Consider the following 22,885-nt stretch of genomic DNA (forward strand, 5'->3'; position numbering starts at 1 on the left):
CTCCTTATGCGTTCTGACGGCGAAGAAAATCTCAAGGTGAAGACTGGTGGCGCTGTTGACTTGTGCCCACAACTTTTCTAGATTAAGATTTGCTAGGAGAGCAAGAGCTTCCTTCTTGACCGCGGTCTCTCTGACGGAAACGTGTTCGAAATTCTTGACTACTGCTTCTCTTGCTTTACTTCTGAACATAGGTTTGCCAAAAGCCCCTCATTACTGAACACATTTGCCTGCACTGACCCACAGCGTGCTCGAAATCTGTTCAAAACGACTTCCTCCTCAGCCGTATTGCCTGAAACATAGTATGTGGAGCCTCGCTTGTTCTCTAGTTGCTAAAAAGTATCAATCTGAACCTGCGTCATATACAGCTCAATCGCGCAAACGGGGCTCGGAGTGGTGTGCTTCCCGCGTCGTACTCTGACTACTCATGACGGCCGAAATAGTATAGAGTCTTCAAGTGGCATGACTGAAACTTCCATTTCCACTAAACTTTGCCCACCAATTCTGTTAAAGACAGAGGGGAATTAAGGGTTCCAACCACATCCAAAGCAATCGGTGACATGTCAATCGTATGACTCTGGCATTGCGGGTTCGGGGAGCGATGACTAAGGTTTGAGTATTTGCGGGCATTTAGTCGCCATCAGTGCTATTCAGGGTGGAAAGAAAAGCTAACCAATGAGATGAGAGCGAAAAAAAGCGGCACATGGAGGAAAAAATGTAGGATGCAGAGATCGGGCCCCACATACTACCGTATAATGCCCAGCTCCGACCATTACGTGTCTATGCACGTGGAGCGCGTCGCTCATGTACTGCCCGCGAGTAGGAGGTGAGCTTTACGCTATGTAGACAGGTCTTAATTTAGTCCGAGGTTTTTCCCTTCAAAACCCTCGGCATGAAATATGACGCGAGCTCAGTTTAGAACTTCGGGCCGCTGTACCAGTAACAATGAGATCAATTCTGACAGCCGGAGACTGCAGGCCAGCACACTAAGGAGTCATGACGAGGTTAAGAGCTGCAGAATCAAACTGTTGATCATTAAAGTGCGCATTTGCGTACGGGGGTTGCACGCAAGATAATACACTGAAAAGAAAATGACTACGCAGAGCCTCTGGTACGAGGGTTTTAAAAGCGAACCCGTTAGCGTTCTTACCACTGAACTGTCGTTGAATGTCAGTTGAGAGCACCTCACTACATGTAAACTGGGTCTATAGATTTGAGGTGGAGTAGCGGAGGTTGGCGGGGTCAGCCCGTCACGTGGCCATACTCAGCGTTAGGCGGTGACAACCAACGCTCACTTAAGTGTATATATAGTGGTTTGGGAGCAGTGCTTTGTGACCCAAGACGTCTTCTGCATTCTCACCGCTGGCTCGCACCCCGTACGCCCTTTGCGGTACTTATGACCACGGGGGGCACCGACATATCTGTTTTCATAAAGACACGAGAGCAGCCTCCAGACGCAGTCAATAGCTTTAATAGCTTCGCCACATCCGGGTGTTACTGCTGTGGCTTAGACGAAGTTCCGCAGACACTTGGACATCATACGGAGCCTGGCAAAGCTGTTGCCGCATTCGCCGCGATAATCCTCATGCTCCAAGTAGAATGCAGCGAAGCCGATATCCAGGCCGTTGAGCTGGTACTCTCGCATCACGTCGTTCATCTGCAAAACAAGACGCCAGAGGTGGGGCAATGCAGACAACCGCGCAACCTGTGCACCGACACTCACAGACGTAATGACCAGCACACACATTTCCACTGCACTGCGGCTTGTGGATTGTTACTGCCACCGTCCTGAGCGAGTTGCAGCGTATAGACGCATTTACGCCTGACACGTTTGCCAGCGAGCGAATAGAGCAAGTTGACTGCGCACATGATCAGCCTTGCAACGTGGCACTGTGCGCATGTCTTTGCATCGGAAGCAGTGAAACACGCCTGCTTAAATTCGCTGCCGACACCACTGAAAGACCAAAAGTTTATATTCCTACTTGTGCGAATATTCGTTCAAAACGAGCAACGATGCGAAAAGCGAAGCGCTATAGGGGCGGCGCTGCGGTACGGCGCTATTTTCTAAAGATTTATAACTACAGCTGTTAAAAGACGAAACACTGATCTTGTGGGTTTCTACGTGGACACAGGCCACCACCCACCGCGGGTTCGAGCTTCGCGCGAGCCAAGGGCCCCGATCAGCCGTCACCACACACACACTGGGACACCGCTGCAGCGCACTCAACCTCCGCTGGGAGGAGAGCGATTCGCCACAAAGAAATAGGCCTCCAAGTTCACAAAGGAGACGTTTATTCACGTCGTCCTTCAGCAGTACACACACACTCAATCATCACCCCGTCCCGGGGGCGCGCGAGGAGCAAGGCTCCGCTGCGCGCACGAAGCGATTCGAGCAATGCGCGCCGCTAGCACGCCGCTGCAGGAGAATGTCCCCGCGGCAGTGCTGTGATCTCTCTCTCGTGTCGACCGTTGGGCCGGTTGCGAGAGAGAGTGGGCAATCAACGCAAGGTACGCCTGTCGGAGGTCGCTGGACCCCGCTGGACAGGCTCGAGCCGCTGCAGGTCAGAGGACACGTGCGGGCGAGCTCGAGTAAGCACTGGTCCGAACGGCAACGGCCGGCACGGACAAAACAGTAGCGTACGCACCTTACGCTGTCTCGGAGGGATCCCTCTCTCTGGGCCCCGCTCGGACGGTCGCGCCGTGCGCGGCCGCCCGTAGCGGGTCCCGATTTCCCGCCAAAAGGCGCCAATGGCAAAGGCCGTTGGGGAGCCGGGGCGGAGCTGTGGCCAAATGACAGTGATTAGTCACCTAGCCGCCTCTCCACCGCCTGAGGCGGGAGCAAGGGAAAGAGGAGAAACGACGCAGGAAGCCGGCACAGCCGCGCAAAGGCAACGGCGGAAAGCCAGGATTCCCACAATCTCCACCGTACGGGGTCGCAATAAAAAGCCAGAGTATACAACTATATAATGAAATTATACGCAAAACAAAATTACCTTTTGTCATTGATGACGGAAGAGAATAAACTAGCGCCACATCTCACTACATGAGAAGGGTGAGAGCTACTTATCAGTAATGGTCTCTGAGATCAGGCATAAAGGCAGACTCCGCAAAACCTGCCTGGGCCCTTCCGTGGCGTCTAATCTCGGAGGCCATGCATGCATAGTATGAACGGCCGCCACGCGAATGGACCCCGTCGTGGCGCTGAACCCTCCACGTCGCATCATCTCGCGTACACCGATCGCGGCAGCATCGCACGCTGCGTCGGTGTGGTGCCTGTTTTTGGAAACAGTCGTGAAAGAAGAGCACGGCGGGCCTTATTCGAACTCCGAGCTAAATATTCGAAAAGTATTTGAAAACTTGAGAACCAATTCGATTCATTTCGAATAATTTTGCACAGGTACAATTTGAATCGTCCGACGAATCGAATAGAAGGACATTCTATTCGCTAATCAGAATGCTTGAATATTCGCACACTCCTAAAAATCAGCGGTACAGAACCACTGGAACGATTTTCCGACTCATATGAGCAATGGTTTGCAGATTTCCATTGCAGTGGCTGTTGGGCCGCGTTGAATGACTGGAATGACATTTAGAGTTGCTGCAGCCCTCGACTGACCATAAATACATCTTAAAAATAAATGTATAAAATAAATAAATATCTAGACAAATTTGCATTGACCACGTAGCCTCCATTCAAAGGCAGAACTAAAACGAGAAACTCATACCACGCATTATTTTTTGTAACAGCAATGTCGTCACCGGACTTTACTGGTGTTCATACACACCGAAAGGTTAATAAAAAATCACATCCCCTCACCTTTCCTGTCGCAGCCCCCGTACCTTGTCTCTATATGCGTGTTCTTAAATCGAGGTGTACATTTACCTTGAACTCGATCACATCTGCCGTCTCAAAGGTGTCCACCACAGCTTTCCGCTCGTTGAAGCGGTACACGCCGATCTGAAGCTCGTCTTCTGCATCCTCGCCGAACCCAGTGGTGTTGCAGTACTGCGCGTTTCAAGCAGCCGACTTAGCGAACACTGCATGACATGTTTCCTCCTGTATGTTCATGGATGTGTGCACGCGCTCACATGAGGAACTCATTAGTGGTAGGGAAACTACCACCGGTACAGCTGCAAAACGACAGTATCATGACAATGTGAACGTGTCATGCACACTTTCCACCACAGCATACGAAGACTCGTGGCAAGACAAGCAGACATGATCATTCGGTGTTGCAGGTTTTGTTGTGCGCTAAAGTTGTTGAGTTATGCCACTTAAAGCCACATTCGCTGTTGTCTCGACTACAGCAAAACTGCGATGCAATAATAGCCGACGCTACGGATGTAGACATATTACAGAAGTTCAGGTTTTATATATGCACGATATAAAAAAGACTCTCCGTATTGTGTTGCAATTGCGTACTCATAGATCGTGAAATAAAAACACGCAAAAACCGGAATTAGCTGATACGCTATCGTGGTCTCTTTCTGTACGTGCGCGTGTTAGACGCAGTAAGCATGAAATAAATACCTCCTTAAAGGGCAGAGATATCATGTTCTTGCAGGGTCTTCGTATCTCTTCGATATCAGGTCCTTTCATGGTGAACCGCAGAAGGCTCATGCTTAATGACAGAACCAGATGGAAATCATCTTTGTACACAATCTGAGGCGTGAGCGTCCGTAAAGCGTCGTCCTGTTAACAAGGCAAAAGATGAGAATACAATTGGCAAAAACAGCCTTTTTTTTTTAAGAAGAAGAAGAAGAAGAACTTTATTCACATCACATTACATGATGCAGGAAGCCTGCAGAAAAACCTGCCAGACGCCAGCTTGACAGGGCCGCAGGCCCCCTTTCATTTGAAATGAACCACAAGACAGCACAAACATGAATTTCCTTTCTATGCATATGTTGTGTAACTTTGAACTCCGACTTTTACTTCACGAATTCTATACCTTGCATGCCCCTGCTCCGTTATAGTGGCTCTTCCAATAAATGTTAAGCGGCATGTCATTTCATTAACACTGCTCTCACAACTACAGTTGCAAGAGAGCCCTTATCCTATGTTTCGTATTCCTGATGTCTTTCACTGCACTCAGTCTTAGTGTCGATAGTGTCAATAGTTTCTAATAGACTTAATCATCAATGTTAATGCTACTACGCCAGTAAGCATCCAAAGGACCATAAAGTTAATGGAGAACAAAACAAACCTGCAATTTTTTTTTTGCTTTTTCCTTGCATTTTTTTCAAGAGATGCATATAATATAAAACGATGTGGCTCGACTACGCATCTATACTCGTTATGAATAGGAGGATGTACTTTCGATTAAAGAAACACTGGTGCCAAGGGTGGACTTATGGGTCACTCTCCGAGGGGGCGCTTGGGGAGAACGCGGGGGGGTGCACGCTCTCAATTGAACTATGTGTTTCGTTGATAATTTTCGGCCAAAAAATTGGGTTCAGCGTGGTTTTTCTATCTAAAATATCTCCCTTGAGAGGGGGGGGAGTTACGGTCGCCCTCCCCGCCCCCCGCATAGATCCGCCCCTGATTGGCGCCTGTGTGCTTTTAGTAACTGATGCAGGGTTGGAGACACCGGCTGCGTTCATTTTGCACTGAAACGAGTCTAGCTGCAGCAGTAATAAAATAGGCTAACTCACGAATGAGTCTTGGTCGTCCATTCCGGGGTAGTATCTGTTGGAAGGAAACACGCTGACACACGTCTTTGTGATCCTGGACACGTGAGTTTGGTAGATGAAGATGTCAACAAACCTGCAGAGAACCCAGAGGCGCAGAAGTGAGGCGTTGCTACAGAGGATTCATTCAAATATCTTGCAACAATTAACACTGCCTGTGGCAATGTGACTGAAGGACCAATATCGTCAACGCTAGCGCATCATGGGATCACAGAGATCGCAGAGTGTGTGGACGGTTTTTGGCTAACTTTTTTTTTCTTTTCAAAACAACATACGTCAGCGCCGACTTTGCGATATGCCCTGTATATGGCCTTACGCATATGGTCACACTCAGCACATACTTTCGGGTGCTTACGAAAGGGACAGACGTTTGCAGATCAAGAACTGTGCATTACAACAACGGCCACAGCTCAGCTCTGAAAGGGCAGGACTGCGTTTAAAAGAAGCGGCGGTATATCACTGTTTCAGCAACGCGGACAACAATGCGCGACGCTTCCCTTTAACATATTTGGTAACGTTCTGGCACTTACTGCAGAACGTTCTTGACTCTGTCCCGAAAGGCATCCCGGTTGGAGTAGAACATACCAAGTACACGCATGCCAAAAAACAAGCTTGGCTTCAGCCCTGATGGAACGCGAAGCTTGTGAAGCAGCTCGTGGAAGTTCTGCACGGAAGTTATGGAAGGACGTTGGCGGTTAGGTTTTGAAATTTAAAGCATTTATGAAGAATGAAGAAATATCTCGACAGTACATAAGGGATATTAAAATGATCTTAGTAAATGCCCTGAGAGCATATTAAGAAAGCGTCATGTTTTAGACATTCAGTACTAAAATCGCGTACGTTGGTGTGTACAAAAAAAAATATCGGATAGTTACCACTTTGTAACGCGCGATGCAACAATAGCTGTTAAGTCATAATATATATATCACAATACACTCAGGTAGAGAATATGAAAGTGTCTTCATATCTGTATAGGTTTAGAGCGCACTTTTTAGTCTCCACACATACTCAATATTCGAAGCAATGCACTCCAATTCGCCGTTCCGGGCGCGCGGCGCCCGGATCGTCGCCGTGCGCCTTCCTTCCTCCTTACAAGGTGCCCACTCTTCCAATCGTTCCCGAGGCAGACACCCTCTGGTTGCTCATTCCTTGCACTCGCCGTACTCTCTTCCTTCCACTGTACCCCTCCCCCTCTTTCCACGCTAAGTACCCTCCGAGTGGTTCTTATAGCAACCACTCACCGGCTATGCCAACTACTACAACTACTACTACTACTACTACTACTGCTGCTGCTGCTGCTGCTGCTACTACTACTACTACCGCTACTACTACTACTACTACTACTACTACTACTACTACTACTACTACTACTACTACTACTACTACTACTGCTGCTACTACTACTACCGCTACTACTGCTACTACTACTACTGCTGCTGCTGCTGCTGCTGCTGCTACTACCACTACTCCTACCGCTACTACCACTACTACTACTACTACTACTACTACTACTACTACTACTACTACTACTACTGCTGCTGCTGCTGCTACTACTACTACCGCTACTACTGCTGCTACTACTACTACTACTACTACTACTACTACTACTACTGCTGCTGCTGCTGCTGCTACTACTACTACCGCTACTACTGCTACTACTACTACTACTACTGCTACTACTACTACTACTACTACTACTACTACTACTACTACTACTACTACTACTACTACTACTACTACTACTACAGCGGCGCAAACCCAGGAACAGGCGCTAGCGGCTAGCGCTGTAAAAGGGGGCAGGTGCAATAGGGGAGCCACCTCAGCCTCCTTCTCAAAGAGTGGTACGAAAGTACGGGAAAGAGGCGAAGAGGAGCCTCCTTCCTTGACAGCCTTGGCCGCATCTATGATCACGTGGAAGTGTGTAATGTAACTGTATGGCTGGTTACTCTAAAGAAATTCTATGAGGTGCCCAAGAAAGTGTTCAAGCATTCTGGCTCAAGAAGGAGCAGCCACTCACGTTTCTGATCCTTACATTTCTGGACACCTGCCTCCGCTGCCATTTGAAGTTGCTAGCGGCAGCCCGTGAGCAGCCTTGTTAGAGTCGCTGTGTGATTTCGGGCAACGCAAAAGCTCTCATTCATATTTTATGTTCTAAAATTTTGGTTCACAGTGCGGCTCTCAGCCTGGTCTGTACAAGAAACTAAGGGAATTGGTCGGCTCTTGTGGGGTTGAGAATATTTTTCGAACTTGTTACCAACAGTAGCTGCATTGCATTAGACAGTGTCGTGCTGTATTGTACGATCGTACCTTGTTGGTACAATCGTATCGTACCTTTTTGTGAGAAACAACTGTCTCGGCAGCTAATTATTTGGGAATAAAAGAATCTTCGACGTCATTCGCGGGAGTTGGTGGAGGAAGCCAAAATCTAGGCTTTATTAAGGATCACGCCGCATGTTTGCAGTAACGAGCTGCCTGGGTCTAATGAGAACATGCCCTCATTGACATTATTTACGTTGGCAATCAAGATAGCGGCCGCGGGCATAGCTTGCCCAGCAGACGGCAGATCTACGTCGCTGTATCTTCGTTCATCGTATCGCATGGCGGCGCCGCACCGTGTAGAAGTCTAGGTAGTCGTTTGCTGTGTCGATGAAGTCGGCCGCCGTAGTGTGGACGTCAGCAAGGCCGAAGCTGGAGACGCCGTGGGCGGCGAGCAGCTCGTGCACATGCTGCGAGAACTGGTGCCGGTGCTCGCCCCAGACGCCGGTCTGCCCGGACATGGCCTCGGCTGCGTCCAGCGTGACACCCCAGGTGCAGCTGCCCTCGCCGCCGACAGACCGGGAACCACGAGTGTGCTCGAGGAACTTCTCGAATGCTGCACGGGCGGACGTCGTCTATTCGCGACCAGCTCACTATCGTCAAATGTTCTTAGTGCATAGCATTTTGAGAGACATCTGCCAAGTGGAGGCGGAAGTTAGATAAGAGTGAAAGCAATGAATGTTCTATCGTCTGTAGTAAAAGCCTAATTAAGATAAAAAGATAAAAACCTTTTTACCAACAGGTTCTGTGGGCCTTTGTGTTTCTGCACACTATTTCAGTCGTCTGTCGCCTGCTTTTATGTTCCCCGGAGTCTTGCATCAGTAATATTGCGCTTGGTGCATACAGACCAAGCAGTGCCGCCAGGAGACCAGGTTAGGCAATTGGTGGAAGCTTAGCTCACGCCTGACGACACGAGTAGCATAACTTGGGAGAATTCGACCCGTGTTGCATCCCATCGCATTTTTCACAAGCAGGAATCGGAGGTTTGTGGCTAGTATTTAATAGAGGCGTATCTGTGGGCAACCCTTTGAGATTGCGGTTGGCATGGGAGAAGGACGGCCCTGTTTGCGCGATCCACGTTTTGAGCTTTCTTGGTCTAATTAAGGTTTAACGTGATATTCGGTCAGAAAGCTTTCCCTCAAAGGGAGCTTGTCGCGCCCCTCTTACTCCACACTTGGAGCTTCATCTTTTGACGTCAATGAAGTCTTTATGGCAGGTGACATTTCGGTATAATATCATTTAATAGGGGCTGGCGAATATTACTTTTTTTGAAACCAGATCGCATACGAATAGTGTAGTTAAAAACTGAATCCAACACGAATCGAATAGCGATAGAACCGAATTGAATACAAATCTTATATTCTTACTGTAATTTGCCAGTTGGCGAATATTCGTTATTCGCGCGAAACAGTGAAGAGCTAGCGGTGGCGCATTGAGTGACAGAGTAAGCTGTAGGTGTGGAAGTACGAACACCGATTTCCACTAGATGACACGCAACTCAAAGTGAATATATTACCGTATACGACAATCTGAAATTGACGGGTTGATTTCTACGCGGAGTCGACCTATCTGCGGGGTGTCAGGTAGTTTCGGACAAGCCGCGGGTAGTACGCGATCACTCTCTCGGACGAGCGATAGACAGCGCGAGAGAAAACTTCCGGCTATTTCCGGATTGCGCGTCGAGTCGGAATCCGTAACTACAGGACCGGTGGCAGTTCGGTGGTTCGGTTTGCCGCTAGTCAGTCGGCCGCACGCTATGAAATATTTGGAGCCAAATTTTTTTGGCCAGTGAGGGCTGCGAGTTGGGGGGTTGACTTGTACGCAGCAATATACGGTAACTACATAACCTTCATGTCATATACGCATAGGAAAATTACCCTTTGTTACCGATGTCGACAGCGAACAAACTAGCGCCACATCTCAGTTTATGAGTGGGATGAGGGTTTGAGCCATGGGCTCCGATATCGGACATCGAAGGCAGTGTTTGCTAAGCCTGGTTGAACCCTGTGCATTTGCTCATGAAGGTCATATGTATAAGCATTATGAACGCTGCCACATGAATGGACCGCATCGTGACGCTGAACCCTCCTAACCGCACAGACCGATCGCGCCAGCATACTGTGCGGTGTCGTAGTGGGCCCTGTTTTTGAAACAATCGTTGAAAGAAAAAAAAACTACGGCGCGCCCGAATCAAACTTTGCGCCACTTATACGAAAACTATTCGAAAACTTGAGCACGAATTTGATTCATTTAGATTAATTTTGAACACGCACTTCATTTTGAACACTCATAACAGGCTTGATTCGTTCAGCGAGTTGAATAGAGGGACATTCCATTCGATATTCGAAATTTTCGAATATTCGCAGACCCCTATAGTAAAACGCTGAGAGAATTAGCTAATCCAACGGTTCGAGAACGAACCGTCGTCGAGAGTGTTCCATCAAGCAAAAAATAGACAAACAACGCAGATGCGGCGCGAGTTTTACGCAACAGCAGTGTGCGCATTGCCAAAACAAGTTTGTTATTGCCTTGACTGACATAAACGCTGAACTGCTGAAAAAAACTTGCGGGGCTTGTACCTGACTGACTGCCATTACCGCATGTCATATGTATTACGCAGTTCGACGACACAGGATCCTCAAAGCTGCTTTTGCTTCTAAGGAGGCTGAAGACCAGGCACGTAGCCGGAGAGAAAAAATTCAACTCCCCCTCCTTGGTGAAATTAGGCTTTCCTCAAAACTGCCGGGTAAGGCAGTGCTTTCATTGGCTATACATCACCCAGCAGTCTCGCCTCTCCAATATTACTATCAACTTTGGAAAGATGTGCCTGCTATAAACAATGCACCCAGTAGGTTATATATATAAGCGCCTTTTCACGAGGAAAATATTTATGTATGCATATAAAAGACGCAGCGATTAAACTATTGTCTCTATTCGTATAAGGTTTGATTTTAATAATAAAAAACACCCTCCTGATGACCTCCTGCTTCCAGTTATTTTGAGCCTTCATGCTGCTTCACCGTCCTCTTGACAAACCAAAAATTAGCCTTGGTTTTTTATTTCATTCAAACCTTATCGGAGCAGCGATATAGCTGCTGATGCAAAGATTTTGCGGGGCCTTGGAAATTAATTGTGAACGACGGCTTTTGTTCATGGCACAAATGTCTAGCCAATCAAACGAATGGAGAGCTTACGGGCCCCTCGCAACACTACTCAAAATACGGAAAACAGAGAAAACGGGTACGGTAAAAAACGATTTGCACCGTAGCCCGGCACGAACTCACTTTTCGGGTAAACGAAGCGAAGTCGACCTTTGGCATAACCGGCGAACGCGTAGATGACGTATTGGCAAATCCCTGACGGTGGCAGGGCGTCCATGCTTGTTGGAGTGTTGCCGGAGATGAAGCATACCAGGATTCGGGCCGTGAAACCTTGATGCAACATAACAAGGGTGAGAATTTAACACGTCTCCTGTCGGTCATGACAACTTCCACGACAACCAGCAACAGCGGTATTTTGTAAAACGTGAGCTCATTTGCTCGAGTTCATTAGCGCCACTAATGCAGCGTGTTACAGTAACTGCTACGATAAAATGCCACTCTCGGTAGTTCTTTCACTACTTTGCTCTCACAGGGTACCCTTATTACCTTTGCGTCATTTACTTTTCCATTTATTACACTCTTAATATATACACCATTACATAGAAGGGAAGGGCAAGACAGAAACAAAAAAACATGGCGAAAACAAGGCACGCAACTGCAACATACAAACGCAAGAAATACAAAATAGTACGAGGCAAAAACTAACGTCTAAGTCACCGTAAACAAAGAGTAAAAGAAAGAAAAACGGCAATTAACCACAGCCGAAGTGCAATTTCTCATCTATATACGGGCTAGTTTTATCAGGGCTAGTTTATCGGCAAGCGAGGCAGGCAGCTGGTTCCAGTCACGGCACGTTTTGTGACGGAAGGAATGAGTATATGTTGTGTGTTTTGGCGACGAACACGTCTGAATAACGATCATTTAAAACACCCTGAAATAAAAGAAGTAGGTTGAATGGAGCGCGATTTGAAAACGCATCCGCGGGATAAATTTAGAAAACACACACGCAAGAAACTTTTTGCGAGTGAAGAACTTAAGGGCGGATTTCGTGGCAGTTACAATAGACGTCCGACGATAGACGGAAATGATGAAATGTGAAGTTGTGCTGTTCATCTCAAGCAGAATCAGCATGGCCAGTTGGAAGCGGGTACCGCATGCAGTGAGCGGACAACAAATACAAGTCCTCTGTCCTACACTACCTTCATGCATTCTGTTTCCTTGATGCGGTCTCAACTATGCATGCCGGCACGACCACAATGACCTTGCGCATTTGGTTTCGCAGTGCGGGGCAAAACGCGAACGCGAAGCTGACAGGATGCAAAGCTGGTGGCATGCCGAAAGCGCTCACCACTCTTCGTGCTGGGCTTCGTGGATTTCTTGTAACCCGTCGTGGGAGTTCGGAGTTCGAGGCTGCGGTTGGCGGGGGCCCGTTGGTCGTGCGGCTTGTGCTCGGGAGCGGCCTGCTTCTTCCTGGCGGCGCGGCGCGGGTCCCCGGTGGACGTGACGTGCACCGAGTGCTGGGCATGCTCCTCGAGATCGAGCAGCATGTCCTTCTCATCCAGCAGGGGCAGCGGCACGGCGGGCGTGCTGTTCGACTTCTCCAGCGTGTGCGAAGGTACTCCCTCGTCCGTATCATCAGCGAACAGATCGCCACTGCTGTCCAGTGGGTCTTCCGGGTCATGGCCCCCGACTGGGTCATTAATGAGGGCAGCAGGGGTTAATTCGATCGAGACATACGCCGTACGATGAACTTGAATTTCCAACTCAAGGTAAAAAGAAAATATATTTCGTTTGGAACTTTTGTTTACTAATAGTAAATTTAGCTGTATAAGCTGGTGGCGGATTTCCAAGGGGCAACTTCTGTCGGGTGGTGCTTGTCCAAAGCCTCATAGAAGCGATGCACAGGCACCAGTGCTAAACTCTCTAGAGCAAATTAAGGCGCAATTGACTGTAGGTGTTTGCGTGGAGTCCAGCGGTGGTTGGTGCGTGCACTACACGCAGTTTGTAATTGCTCATCAGAGTGACGAGGGGTCAGGCCGACACTGGGTATCCTATGTATTTAGCCTCCGACTACGCTTCAAGGAATAAAGGCTCTCGGTTGGCCCCGCATGCCTTGCCAGTTGTCATATGCTGTCCGCACAACAAAAGTCAGGTCCTGGACACTTGCTTTTCTGTTCCCATTGCTTGTTAAAAATGTCCTGGGTAGTTCATTCTCTTCATACTCGATGAAGGAGTCTGCCGCAGTTGCTTTGCTGAGATTACACATGAGGCACTAACATTAAATTGTACTCGTATGGTATACGGGTTTGAAGGCGCATTTAACTATGAACAAATCCATGGTTTGACTTCGTTAGAAGATAATTATGACATCAGCGATAAAACCACGTTTCGCAGTCAGGAAGCAAGATATCGCTCGGGGTTGGTTTATTATAGTATTTTAACACGCAGAATTTGGTCGATCCGTTAGCTTAAAAGCATGCTGTTTTCACTTACTTGGTACAAGTGCCTTTGACTTCACAGGTGGGGGAAGCGTGTACACGACTGAAAACAGCAATGAATAAAAGTTTCAAGTGCCCGCAAACTTTGTAATTCGATTGTTGCAAAGCGCTGCAGATGAAAAGCGAAAAACTACGTCGCCGCGGTCTCATATTGGCTTTATTCTGAGATCGCACGCGTCCATGGCTTATATAGTTACGTACAGAATTTTGTGCTAAAATCGACTGCTGTCTCCTAATGCTCTCGCCCTAACGCTAGAAGCACGCCTATTTGACTGTTTTTTCATAACTTGCGAAAAACAATGCCCAATCCCAGGAAATCCGCGCAGTGTTAATGCATGTTGAGCTGAGCTTATGAGTGGACGAGTTCACAAAGCTGGGGCCGTGTTCCATAAACTGTCCACTTTAAAATGACCATTCCGTGTCCGTCTGGTCCTCTATAGATATTCCCGCGGCTTTCAAGCGTCTGTGGAAAGTGAACCGGCCAATGAGTAGCAGGCAACCGGAACTCACCGTTGGCTGCATATCGCAGCCAATGCCAGCCAACGGTGAGGTGGGTCGCTAATCACACAATAGCCGGGTCGCTTTCCACAGACGCTTGAAAGCCGCGGGAATATCTGAGTGACCAGTGACAGATGACCAGACGGACGCAAAATGGCCGTTTTAAAGTGGACAGCTTATAGAATACGGCCTGTGCTTCTCCGAGGTTGGGAGGGTTCCTTGTCTACTGAACCGAACTCCTCAACAGGCGCCGCGGCGCGTGGATCAGGCAGTGGCAATTCTTATCTGCTATAGCTTTGTCAATTCGGCCTCTGATCAGACGTAGGTAGCTGTAGCTTCCACAGCACTGTCGTGTTTTGGTGGAAAGTGCATTTGCTCATAACAGGACTAATTGCACATATAACTATAGAAGTGTAGAGACGACATATACAGAGCTGTGAGGTGTTGAGTGTGCGCAGTGGTCCCAGGATCATTATCACTTATGGCGTATGAATCACTGCCTAAAACGAGGCTATTTATAGTGCGCTGCTCGTCAGTCTGCGCTTTATAGTCGGCATTGCAGGGCCACACGCACTTTGTGCATAATTTATATCACCATAATGATAGCGTCTTGAAGTGCCTGCGATTTGATGACAATGAATCAATGATCGGTAAGCCACCGATAAAAAAATGATAAAAGGTGATGCAGCAGGCTCCGTCATATCCATACATACTAGTTTCTGCTATGGGACTTCCCTGGCGTTCATATGCGTTCCTTTTTTTTTTCAGTACACAAGAACGGGTAAATGGAGTAGCTGATATGCTTACCCGGAGGTTCCGTTCGACGTTCAGCAGCAAAAGCTCAGGAGGAAGAAGAAAAAAGCTCGTTCTTAAACTTTGCGCGTACCACAGTAACAACATTTCCATCTTTTTGTTACAATGTGTACGTTCTTCTACATGAAAACTTTGCGTAAGTTTTGAATAAAAAGTCAAGCACAGCGCGTCTATTAAAGCTGAAACACAAAAGCAGATGTGTTGCACCAGCTGCAAAAACTCATAAGCTACTCGTTGTTTAGTTCTTGCCTTGACAAAGTTATTTTGCACTTCCGACTCTCGAGCCCACCATTGTTTAGCTACACGTTTCAAAGCAAAATGGTTGGGGTTAATAAGCGTGCATAATCGCCTTACTCAGTTAATTTTGTAATCGAAAAGTGCTGCCAGCCGTTTCAGTGATGCATTCGACAATAAAGCATCCAGTTACTGAACACAGGCGGCACTGCTTCGCCAAAGCGTTCCTGTTGTTTGTGCCGGTGCATAGAACAATGTTCTTACCTATGATATGGTCCGCGGTAGCTTCCTGCGCTGTGAACGCGCGGAAGAGAATGGAAGCTTTTAAAGAAATGCGTAGGCATTCATAAGATGTGATGCGCCCCATCTGCGTTAGCAGTATTGGTTATACATTTCGCTTTTATATTGATCGTCTTCCCATCGCCTCTTAAAATTTGATGAACTCCAGAGGCTACGTTCTGAGCCATTAAGGCATCACTGTCGGAAGACAAACACAAGGCAGTTTCCCTTGAGCCTACACTTGTGCTGTATATTTTGATACCACACTTCATATAAAACATTTAATCTTGATTGCGCTTTCTCTGATATGGCCATGGGCTCCTTTCTCTAATCGACGGCTGTACTGCGTGATTCAAGGAATCACACGGCATTTCGTAATTTCGTAATTATGCACAACCGCTCAAAGCGCTCAATGTCACATCTTCGCACTGCCCAATTTACTGCCATGCACTACTGATGTCTTGCGATGGTGCACTTACATACTTGCGGTGGTTCTCCACCCTCTGCTGAAATAAATGAGAGAATGATTAAAGTTCAGCACGTCGGTTGGAATTTAAGTAAGTCCGTGGTAAACCTTTCGTACGACGTTGGTAAACGAATGAACGCATTCGAATGGTCGCGCTGTGAATTCCACGTAAAATACCTACAGGAGTAATGCACGAGATGGCAGCACTGCGCAGTCCGCTGCGCGAGGAAAAGACATCGCGAAGTAGTGGGTGGCTCATCAGTATTGTACCGGTTTGAATGTTGAGTTGACAAGAGTTAGAAATAGTACCTGAGTCTGCTTCAGATCAGTTCTCCTACAACAACGCCAAGACAAAGTGGCAAAACCCTGCGAGAATGCACGATATTTCGCGTGAACTCCCGCGGTGGCGCAGTTTCGCGAATGATGAGCCATGGTCAACGAAGCGAGAGCCTCTGCTTCTGAACGAAGCGAGGAACTATAGCACTAGAGCTTCTCAGAAAATATTCGGACAAAGTGAGAGAAAAAAAATTTAACAAGCTACCGGGATGTTCAGCTTCATCAGCAATCCGGGGTTTAAGAAATATCTTAGAAAAGGGAAAGTTGTGCGCACAGTTGAAACATTTCAGTTATGAAAAAAAAAAACAAGCTCCTGTACATTGTATCGTTCCTCAAAGGCAGGTTTCAACCCATTGCCATTTTTTGTGTCGCACTCTCGCTCTTGACGGATATTAGAAAGCAGAATTAAAACTTCGATCGAAATCGTTTCAAATAAAGCACCCAAGTCTCTCATTTCCGTGACTACCAGTGCATTTGAGAACACAATCGATAAATAAACGACCTTTGCTTACGATCAGACATGTGTGCCGTAACATGCCGAACAAGTGCAGCAGCAGGGTGCTACGGCGAGTTCAAGCAAGGATTTGCAAAGAGGGAACGCACCAAAATGGACTTGCTTTCTCCGTGCTTGACTAAGGCTCTGGCTGCACGTCAGCACAGAAGTATACGGCGGGCCGCTCACAACGAACGCATGCAAACCCACCACGAATTGTTCCTTGAATGGAAAGCACCTTCGAGAAGGTTCTCAAGCCGAAAGCAGGTAACACGCCACATTCCCTGACTACCAGACACACTCAAGGACGCAAACAAAGCGACGCATGAGATGAAGAAGTAGGTCTTGAAATCGCACAGATATGTTTCTACAGCGTTATATGGCAAGAAATGCGGAAGTCTAGAAAATATAGCCGCAAGTTCTTTGTGAAATAATATAGTACTTACTGCCGCGAATAGAGAATTCCACGGTCCTGTACCCAACGCGTACAGATCACCACGCGCTGTTTCTGTACCGTGGTGCAGGCGAGCCCAACACGATAAAAAGAAACGCAGTTACGATGCGTACCGTAGATGGGCAAAAAATGAACCGTGGCGACGATGGATGCCAGAAGGAGTAGCGAGAGGCCAGCGCTGAAGAATACATTTCTCTTGTACTTGGGGCTGCAAAAGGTAGGGTGGGAGTGGCGTAAAACACGACTTCTCAGTGTAAGAGGTCAGAAAAACCGAACAGAAAAAACAACAACAAGAAAGTTGCCTGCGGCGAGCAGGATTTCGTGAATTGTTGCGTTTCTTTATTTCTTGAAGGCGGCGAACATAAAGCAAGGCGTATCAATCTTCAATGCAACCTAACGGCTTCAATTTGGTGCAACACTATTAAGTGTAAACCTACCGATGCGGAAGCAAATGCATTAGGCGGTATTTCGAAGACACGTACAGTTGTTCACACACCTGTCTATATAGAGCGCTCGAACGGCGCGCTCTGTTGTGCATTTATGATGATCGCCGCTGTATGGCGGGACCGATACAGTTTTCAAACGCAGAAGGAGTTAGACACAATCCATGGGAACGCGCATGCATGATAAGGCCAGGTTTCGAGCCCTAGCCCACTTGTAAATGACAAAAGTGTACTCCCCGGTGTGCAGTGAGTAGATAGGTGTGCGGACGACTGTATACGAGTCGGGCAGCACGACCAGAGCAACGTGTAGTCGTTTCAAGATGCAGTTCCTGCTGTTCTCTAATGACCATGGACACGAACCTGCAGCTTGGTACTGCTCTTGCAACCATGTGAAAGTTATTTTTGAAAAAAAAAAATGCAGCAAGAGGGCTGCGTTACGAGTTCTAGCGCAGATTAGCGCAGATTGGACATGAAGCTTGACTGAGACAAAAGGAGTTTATGGTGCAAACAAGACTAAAAAATAGAGCCATACAAGCCATAGATTTACTCTGTCTCCATAGCCGCAAAGCAAAGCGGGAAAAAAATGAACCGTAGCGAGGACAAAAACGTCCGTTTTGACTGAGCAGAACATCTCTGTGATCAGTATAAAGTTACGCACCTTCTTCGCGATGGAGGGCTGTCAACCGGTACCAAATGATGCAAATTTATTTTTATTGTCCGTTTACTATTCCACACGACACTGACTGAAATCACGAACTTCTCGGGGAAAAAAAGGGCTAAAAATCGAATATTGCGCACGAGGTCAAATGTGAGATTCGCTAACGCCGTTTCTGCATCTTGACAAATATGAGATTAAAAACGGTTGTGCTCAGAGATATAAGCGTTGAGAGAAGGGCAGAATGACCCAAATTGAGTTCTATGGATTCGACATACCTCCTAGCCGTCTACGCTATCACTGATACTCTGTATAAGGCGATATTAGCCGAGATGAGTGCGAGAAAAACAATGGCCGCAATTGTGACTATTTCATAGCTCTCTAAAACGTTGTGTTGTGTTGTGTTGTGTTGGGTTTAATGGCACATAGGCAACTAAGGCCATCATGCGCCAAGCACAAAAAAACGTGGTAGCCCACACGCCGCAGGTATTATCCATTTAGTCGCGCCTTTTTGAGGTCTCATGAGAGCCGCACGCTTGCGCCCCGTTGTAAGTGCTGTCGAAAGGGACCGTACACGACTTGCCCTTCGGATGTGCGCACGCTCCTGTCAGAGAGGTAGAGTATTTTTTTTAGCGCAGTTGTTTGTGTAATATTCAGAGACACTACACCAACAGAATTCGATCAGCTGCTCCGGAACACCGTCACGAGCATTCCATAACCTCATCGCCGATTTTTTCTTCGCTGTCCACTGCCCTGTTCCGGACTTCAGCACTGCCCTGTTCCGGACTTCAGCCAGTCACAGAGCTCTTCAATCAGGCACAGGCAGGTGGGAGCGATTTGCTGAGCTCTGAGCACCTAATGCTATGACACTGCATGGGCGGATCACCGCGCGGTGGGCGCGTGAAAATTTTGGCCTTGAGCCTCTGTGATGTAAAAGTTGCTGTCGCCGGTGTGCACACAGGAGTTCGCAACTGTACTTACGGTTCGCTGGCCCATCGGTTGCGAACGAGCCCTTTACACAACTTGTAATGATAGGTGACAAAAGCGTTGCTTTTAAAACCGCGTGGGAAGTCAATGCGCAGTAGTCCTGAGTGCGCAGGAGGAAGGTATACTTACTCCGGTGCGTTGGGGTCAGCTAAACAAAGAAGGAAAGGAGCGCAGAGGGTTGTCGTTAGTAAGGCCCAATTTGTGCAACTGTATTATTATTTTCGGTGAGGACATGTGCTGTCTTATTCCTCATCGACGCTTTTTGCTACTTTTGTGCTTGAGTCTGGACAGTACAAACCAACCAAAACCGAGGGAGGTCTCGGTTTTGACGAAGGTCTTGTTCTTGACGCTTATGCACTGCGTTTTATTTAACACGGGAAGGGAATTTAAGTTTATTGCAGTCGCCGACATCGAACCCAGATATTTCGAATTATTGTAAATATTGAATACACAGGTTATTTCCTTGGTAATCCTGTGTAAAAGTATTTAGAAGCCGCGCAGTATATTGAATCGCGATTTCGCCGGTCGTTCGATATATCGAACTGCCCTCCGCGTCCGTGCAAGTGGAGGTTCTCCTAACGACTCTCTTTGATCCCTTTCCGCGCGCAGGGACGGGTCGGTTCTGCGGTCTTGGGCGCCTGTATGCTGGCAGAGTTCTGTATGCTGGCAGAGACGAGGTGAACGTCTTGCGATCTAGAGGGTGGCCTTCGGTCTCTTGTATTCACTTTCCACGCCACATCGCTGCCGTGCGGTGAAGTCAACCTAACGAACTGAAGCATAGCGTTATACGGTCGGCGGGATGCACGCCTTTTCTTTCCGTGCTTCGCTGCCGAAGGCGTTCGGAAACCTCTCCAGTGTTCCTTCTCCTCCGCCCATTTCCACTGCTCGGCAGGCGCTTTCAGGGATCAAGTGCAAGCACTAAGGTACAATCAGGTGACCTCGTGTGTCACCTTTCAGCCTGTTCACAGACACAATTGTACGTTTTAACTCCATCGCACCTTAATTTCGATTAGGGTTAATTCTATTTATAGTATATACTGGTAACAGGATTCAAAATATGTTATATGCAGTTGCTAGTTCCAAAGCACCGTCCGCAGCGGCTTCGATGCGAAGGAGCCTAGACCTACCAGCGAGAGGTGCGCTACCAGCACACCGGCGGGCGGAACGTCTCGGCAAGAAGCGCGTCACTGGTATGGGTGCAAATATATTCTCGCTTCTAGGTCACAAATAAGCTTATAAATTACCATGTTTTATATATAGAATTATCGTTATATAGAACTGTTTCGCGATTCTGTTCGGGTTCGATATATTCGTGTTCGATTGCACATATTACATTCACGTTGTTCGACACGCCACTTGTGCGAACCACTTGAAAACTGGCTCAAAACATGAGGCTTAAGCCGAGGTGCTGACATTCGCCTGGCAATACAATTAGCTACTCAGCTAAGCTGAACTAGTTTACTTTATCCATCAATGTGCACGCATCCAACTCTTGAACAGGACCACACGCGCATCGAATTGACGACTGTGGAGCGGCCATGAGAAAGCGAGACGGCGAAGCAGGCCAGGATACGCGCATCCAAATGGCATGCACTTTGCACAATACGCGCACAGGTGCAAAGTGCATGCCGTTTGCAGCCTGCATGTGTTACCACTGTTCTTTGTGACAAAGCACTGTAGGACCGTTAGCTAGCGCTCGAATGCTACTTTTAGACGTGTCTGGATGTAGGCTACAATTCATGCATACGGTGTGTAGTATATAAATCCAGTACTCATATTCATGTTCAAAAATTCAAAACTTATGGCAGCCGCACATATCCCCGATTTTAAGCATGGTTATCTGGTCACGCTAGCGTTAGTTACAGGAGTAACGCGCAACTGACTGATCAAAGTTATTGCAACTGCGACCAACAGGTGTGAAGAAATTAGTTATGGGAACTAATTTATATATTTAGCCCTTAAGTGCATAGTTTTCAGATACATAGCATAGTCGGAGGCAGTAGTCTCAGATGTCCAGTTTATTATTTAATGATTGCGGAACAAACATGTCTCTTCAGTTAGGCTGCATGGGGGTCAGTTTCCCATACGCCCTAAGTTCCCGGCCCAGTTGTATACGAATTGGTCGGCAAAGCATTGTTATTACTGCTTCTTTACTTTTAGTCGGTCGGTGCGTTAGCCGCTGTCAGATTTGATGCGCTGTAGTCTTACATGTCAAACAGTCGTTACGCGTCCCGCCACGGTCAGCGCATGCGATTCGCCTGGTGCGTAAACAAGAAGACCAAGTGCAGCAAGCACTGGAGACGGACTTCTAGAGGCACATTAACGCCTGAATTACTTACAAGTTACTACTGCTTCATGATAGCAAAAAGTACATAAAAAGGACATGAGACACACGGGAAGGCCTTCATAACGATAACCGCAATATATAGACTGAAAAAAAAAAAAACAAGGTAAGACGAAAAAGAACAGAAAAATGAACCAGAAAAAGATGAAGTAACGCCATGCCCGCGTAAATTAAGCTAAAGATAGCGGGAAAAGTTCACTAACATGAATTTTCTGTAACTTATTACAAAGATGGGAAATGTCTTTGGTATAAACTGGGCGAGTGAACGAATGCTTACACTGATGCTCATTGCGACAGTCGGCGAACGCGTCCTAATCTTTCGAGATCATGGCGTTTTCCGACGACACGCGTCTAATCACAGAAACACACTCTCCCACGTGTCCTTCAAATGGCAGCCAAATTGCTGTCCTTTTCCGAAGTGAAGGTGTTTAATGAGCTTGAGTAGACAACCGTTGACCCTTATAAAATTTTTTTGGACAGTTTATCGACTGTCCATACACTTCTGTTTACTTTCTGTTTACTGTTTACTTTACTTTCTGTTTACTGTTTACACTTCTGTTTACTTGCACTTTATAGGCAGTCTATGACTGCCTATAAAGTGCATAGACTGTGCGTAGACAAATCCAAGAGAACATCCCATAGGCAATACAAATGGTATAGACAGTCTAAAAACAATCCATATATTTATGACCATACACTTTTAGTGCACTTTTGTCTATAGACAGTCTGTAGACTATGAATAGACAAAAATAAATATCTATAGGAAGACAACAGAGTCTATAAGAAGTCTATAGACTGTCTGTGGATTATTTTTATCAGGGAACATCGAGATTCTCGCACGCAGCAATCACGGAGCAGTGAAATTTTGCGGAGAGTGCAAAACTGCGGAGAGCGTGGAAGACATGAGCGGTCTTCCACGGGACAAAACGTTTGGCGTGCTGTTTTGTCGCAGGCGGGGGCTGAGGGACTAGGGCATTACAAACTCTTCTGTGACTTACGTTTTTGCGGTACAGCTTTTACTTTAATAGAGTGCATGGAAAAAAAGGTGTTTATCCTCAGCACTCAGCACGTGGCTAGGACAACAATTTGGGATCTGTTACAACTTTGGGTTGGACTTTCGCTTTTCATTTATAAAAAAAATTCGCAGATTTTTTTCGATATTTATTTCAGAACGCAATTTAGCTTCTTTTTCGGCGAATATTGTTTGCGATAGAAAAATTAGTTTTTTTCGGTGACATATGTGCCACCACTTTGCGTTCAAAATTCACATGTAATTTATC

General features: G+C 47.1%; 1 protein-coding gene across 1 annotated transcript; it reads right to left on the reverse strand.

Moving 5' to 3' along the window:
• Nucleotides 1–1,504: 1,504 nt before the first annotated feature.
• LOC149352386 (uncharacterized) lies at nucleotides 1,505–18,177 on the reverse strand. The gene is made up of 14 exons (XM_089575692.1): nucleotides 18,167–18,177; nucleotides 17,290–17,384; nucleotides 15,907–15,933; nucleotides 15,413–15,442; nucleotides 14,909–14,941; nucleotides 13,599–13,646; nucleotides 12,454–12,795; nucleotides 11,289–11,435; nucleotides 8,301–8,560; nucleotides 6,219–6,352; nucleotides 5,653–5,764; nucleotides 4,529–4,690; nucleotides 3,881–4,003; nucleotides 1,505–1,654 (listed from the first exon to the last, which is right to left on the reverse strand). The coding sequence occupies exons 1-14, from the start codon at nucleotides 18,175–18,177 to the stop codon at nucleotides 1,505–1,507; spliced, it is 1,674 nt and encodes a 557-aa protein (XP_089431818.1).
• Nucleotides 18,178–22,885: the final 4,708 nt, after the last annotated feature.

Source organism: Amblyomma mixtum, chromosome 3 (genome assembly GCF_055824585.1).
Source record: "Amblyomma mixtum isolate Tamu chromosome 3, ASM5582458v1, whole genome shotgun sequence".
Lineage (NCBI taxonomy): Eukaryota > Metazoa > Arthropoda > Arachnida > Ixodida > Ixodidae > Amblyomma > Amblyomma mixtum.

What these genes read in the sequence shown, in the direction of transcription:
- LOC149352386 (XM_089575692.1), bottom strand. An exon ending in TACCGCGGACCATATCATAG is followed by an intron (nt 14,942 to 15,412) that starts GTAAGAACATTG and finishes CTTCCTCCTGAG; the next exon opens with CTTTTGCTGCTGAACGTCGA. An exon ending in GTCAAAGGCACTTGTACCAA is followed by an intron (nt 12,796 to 13,598) that starts GTAAGTGAAAAC and finishes TTAATGACCCAG; the next exon opens with TCGGGGGCCATGACCCGGAA.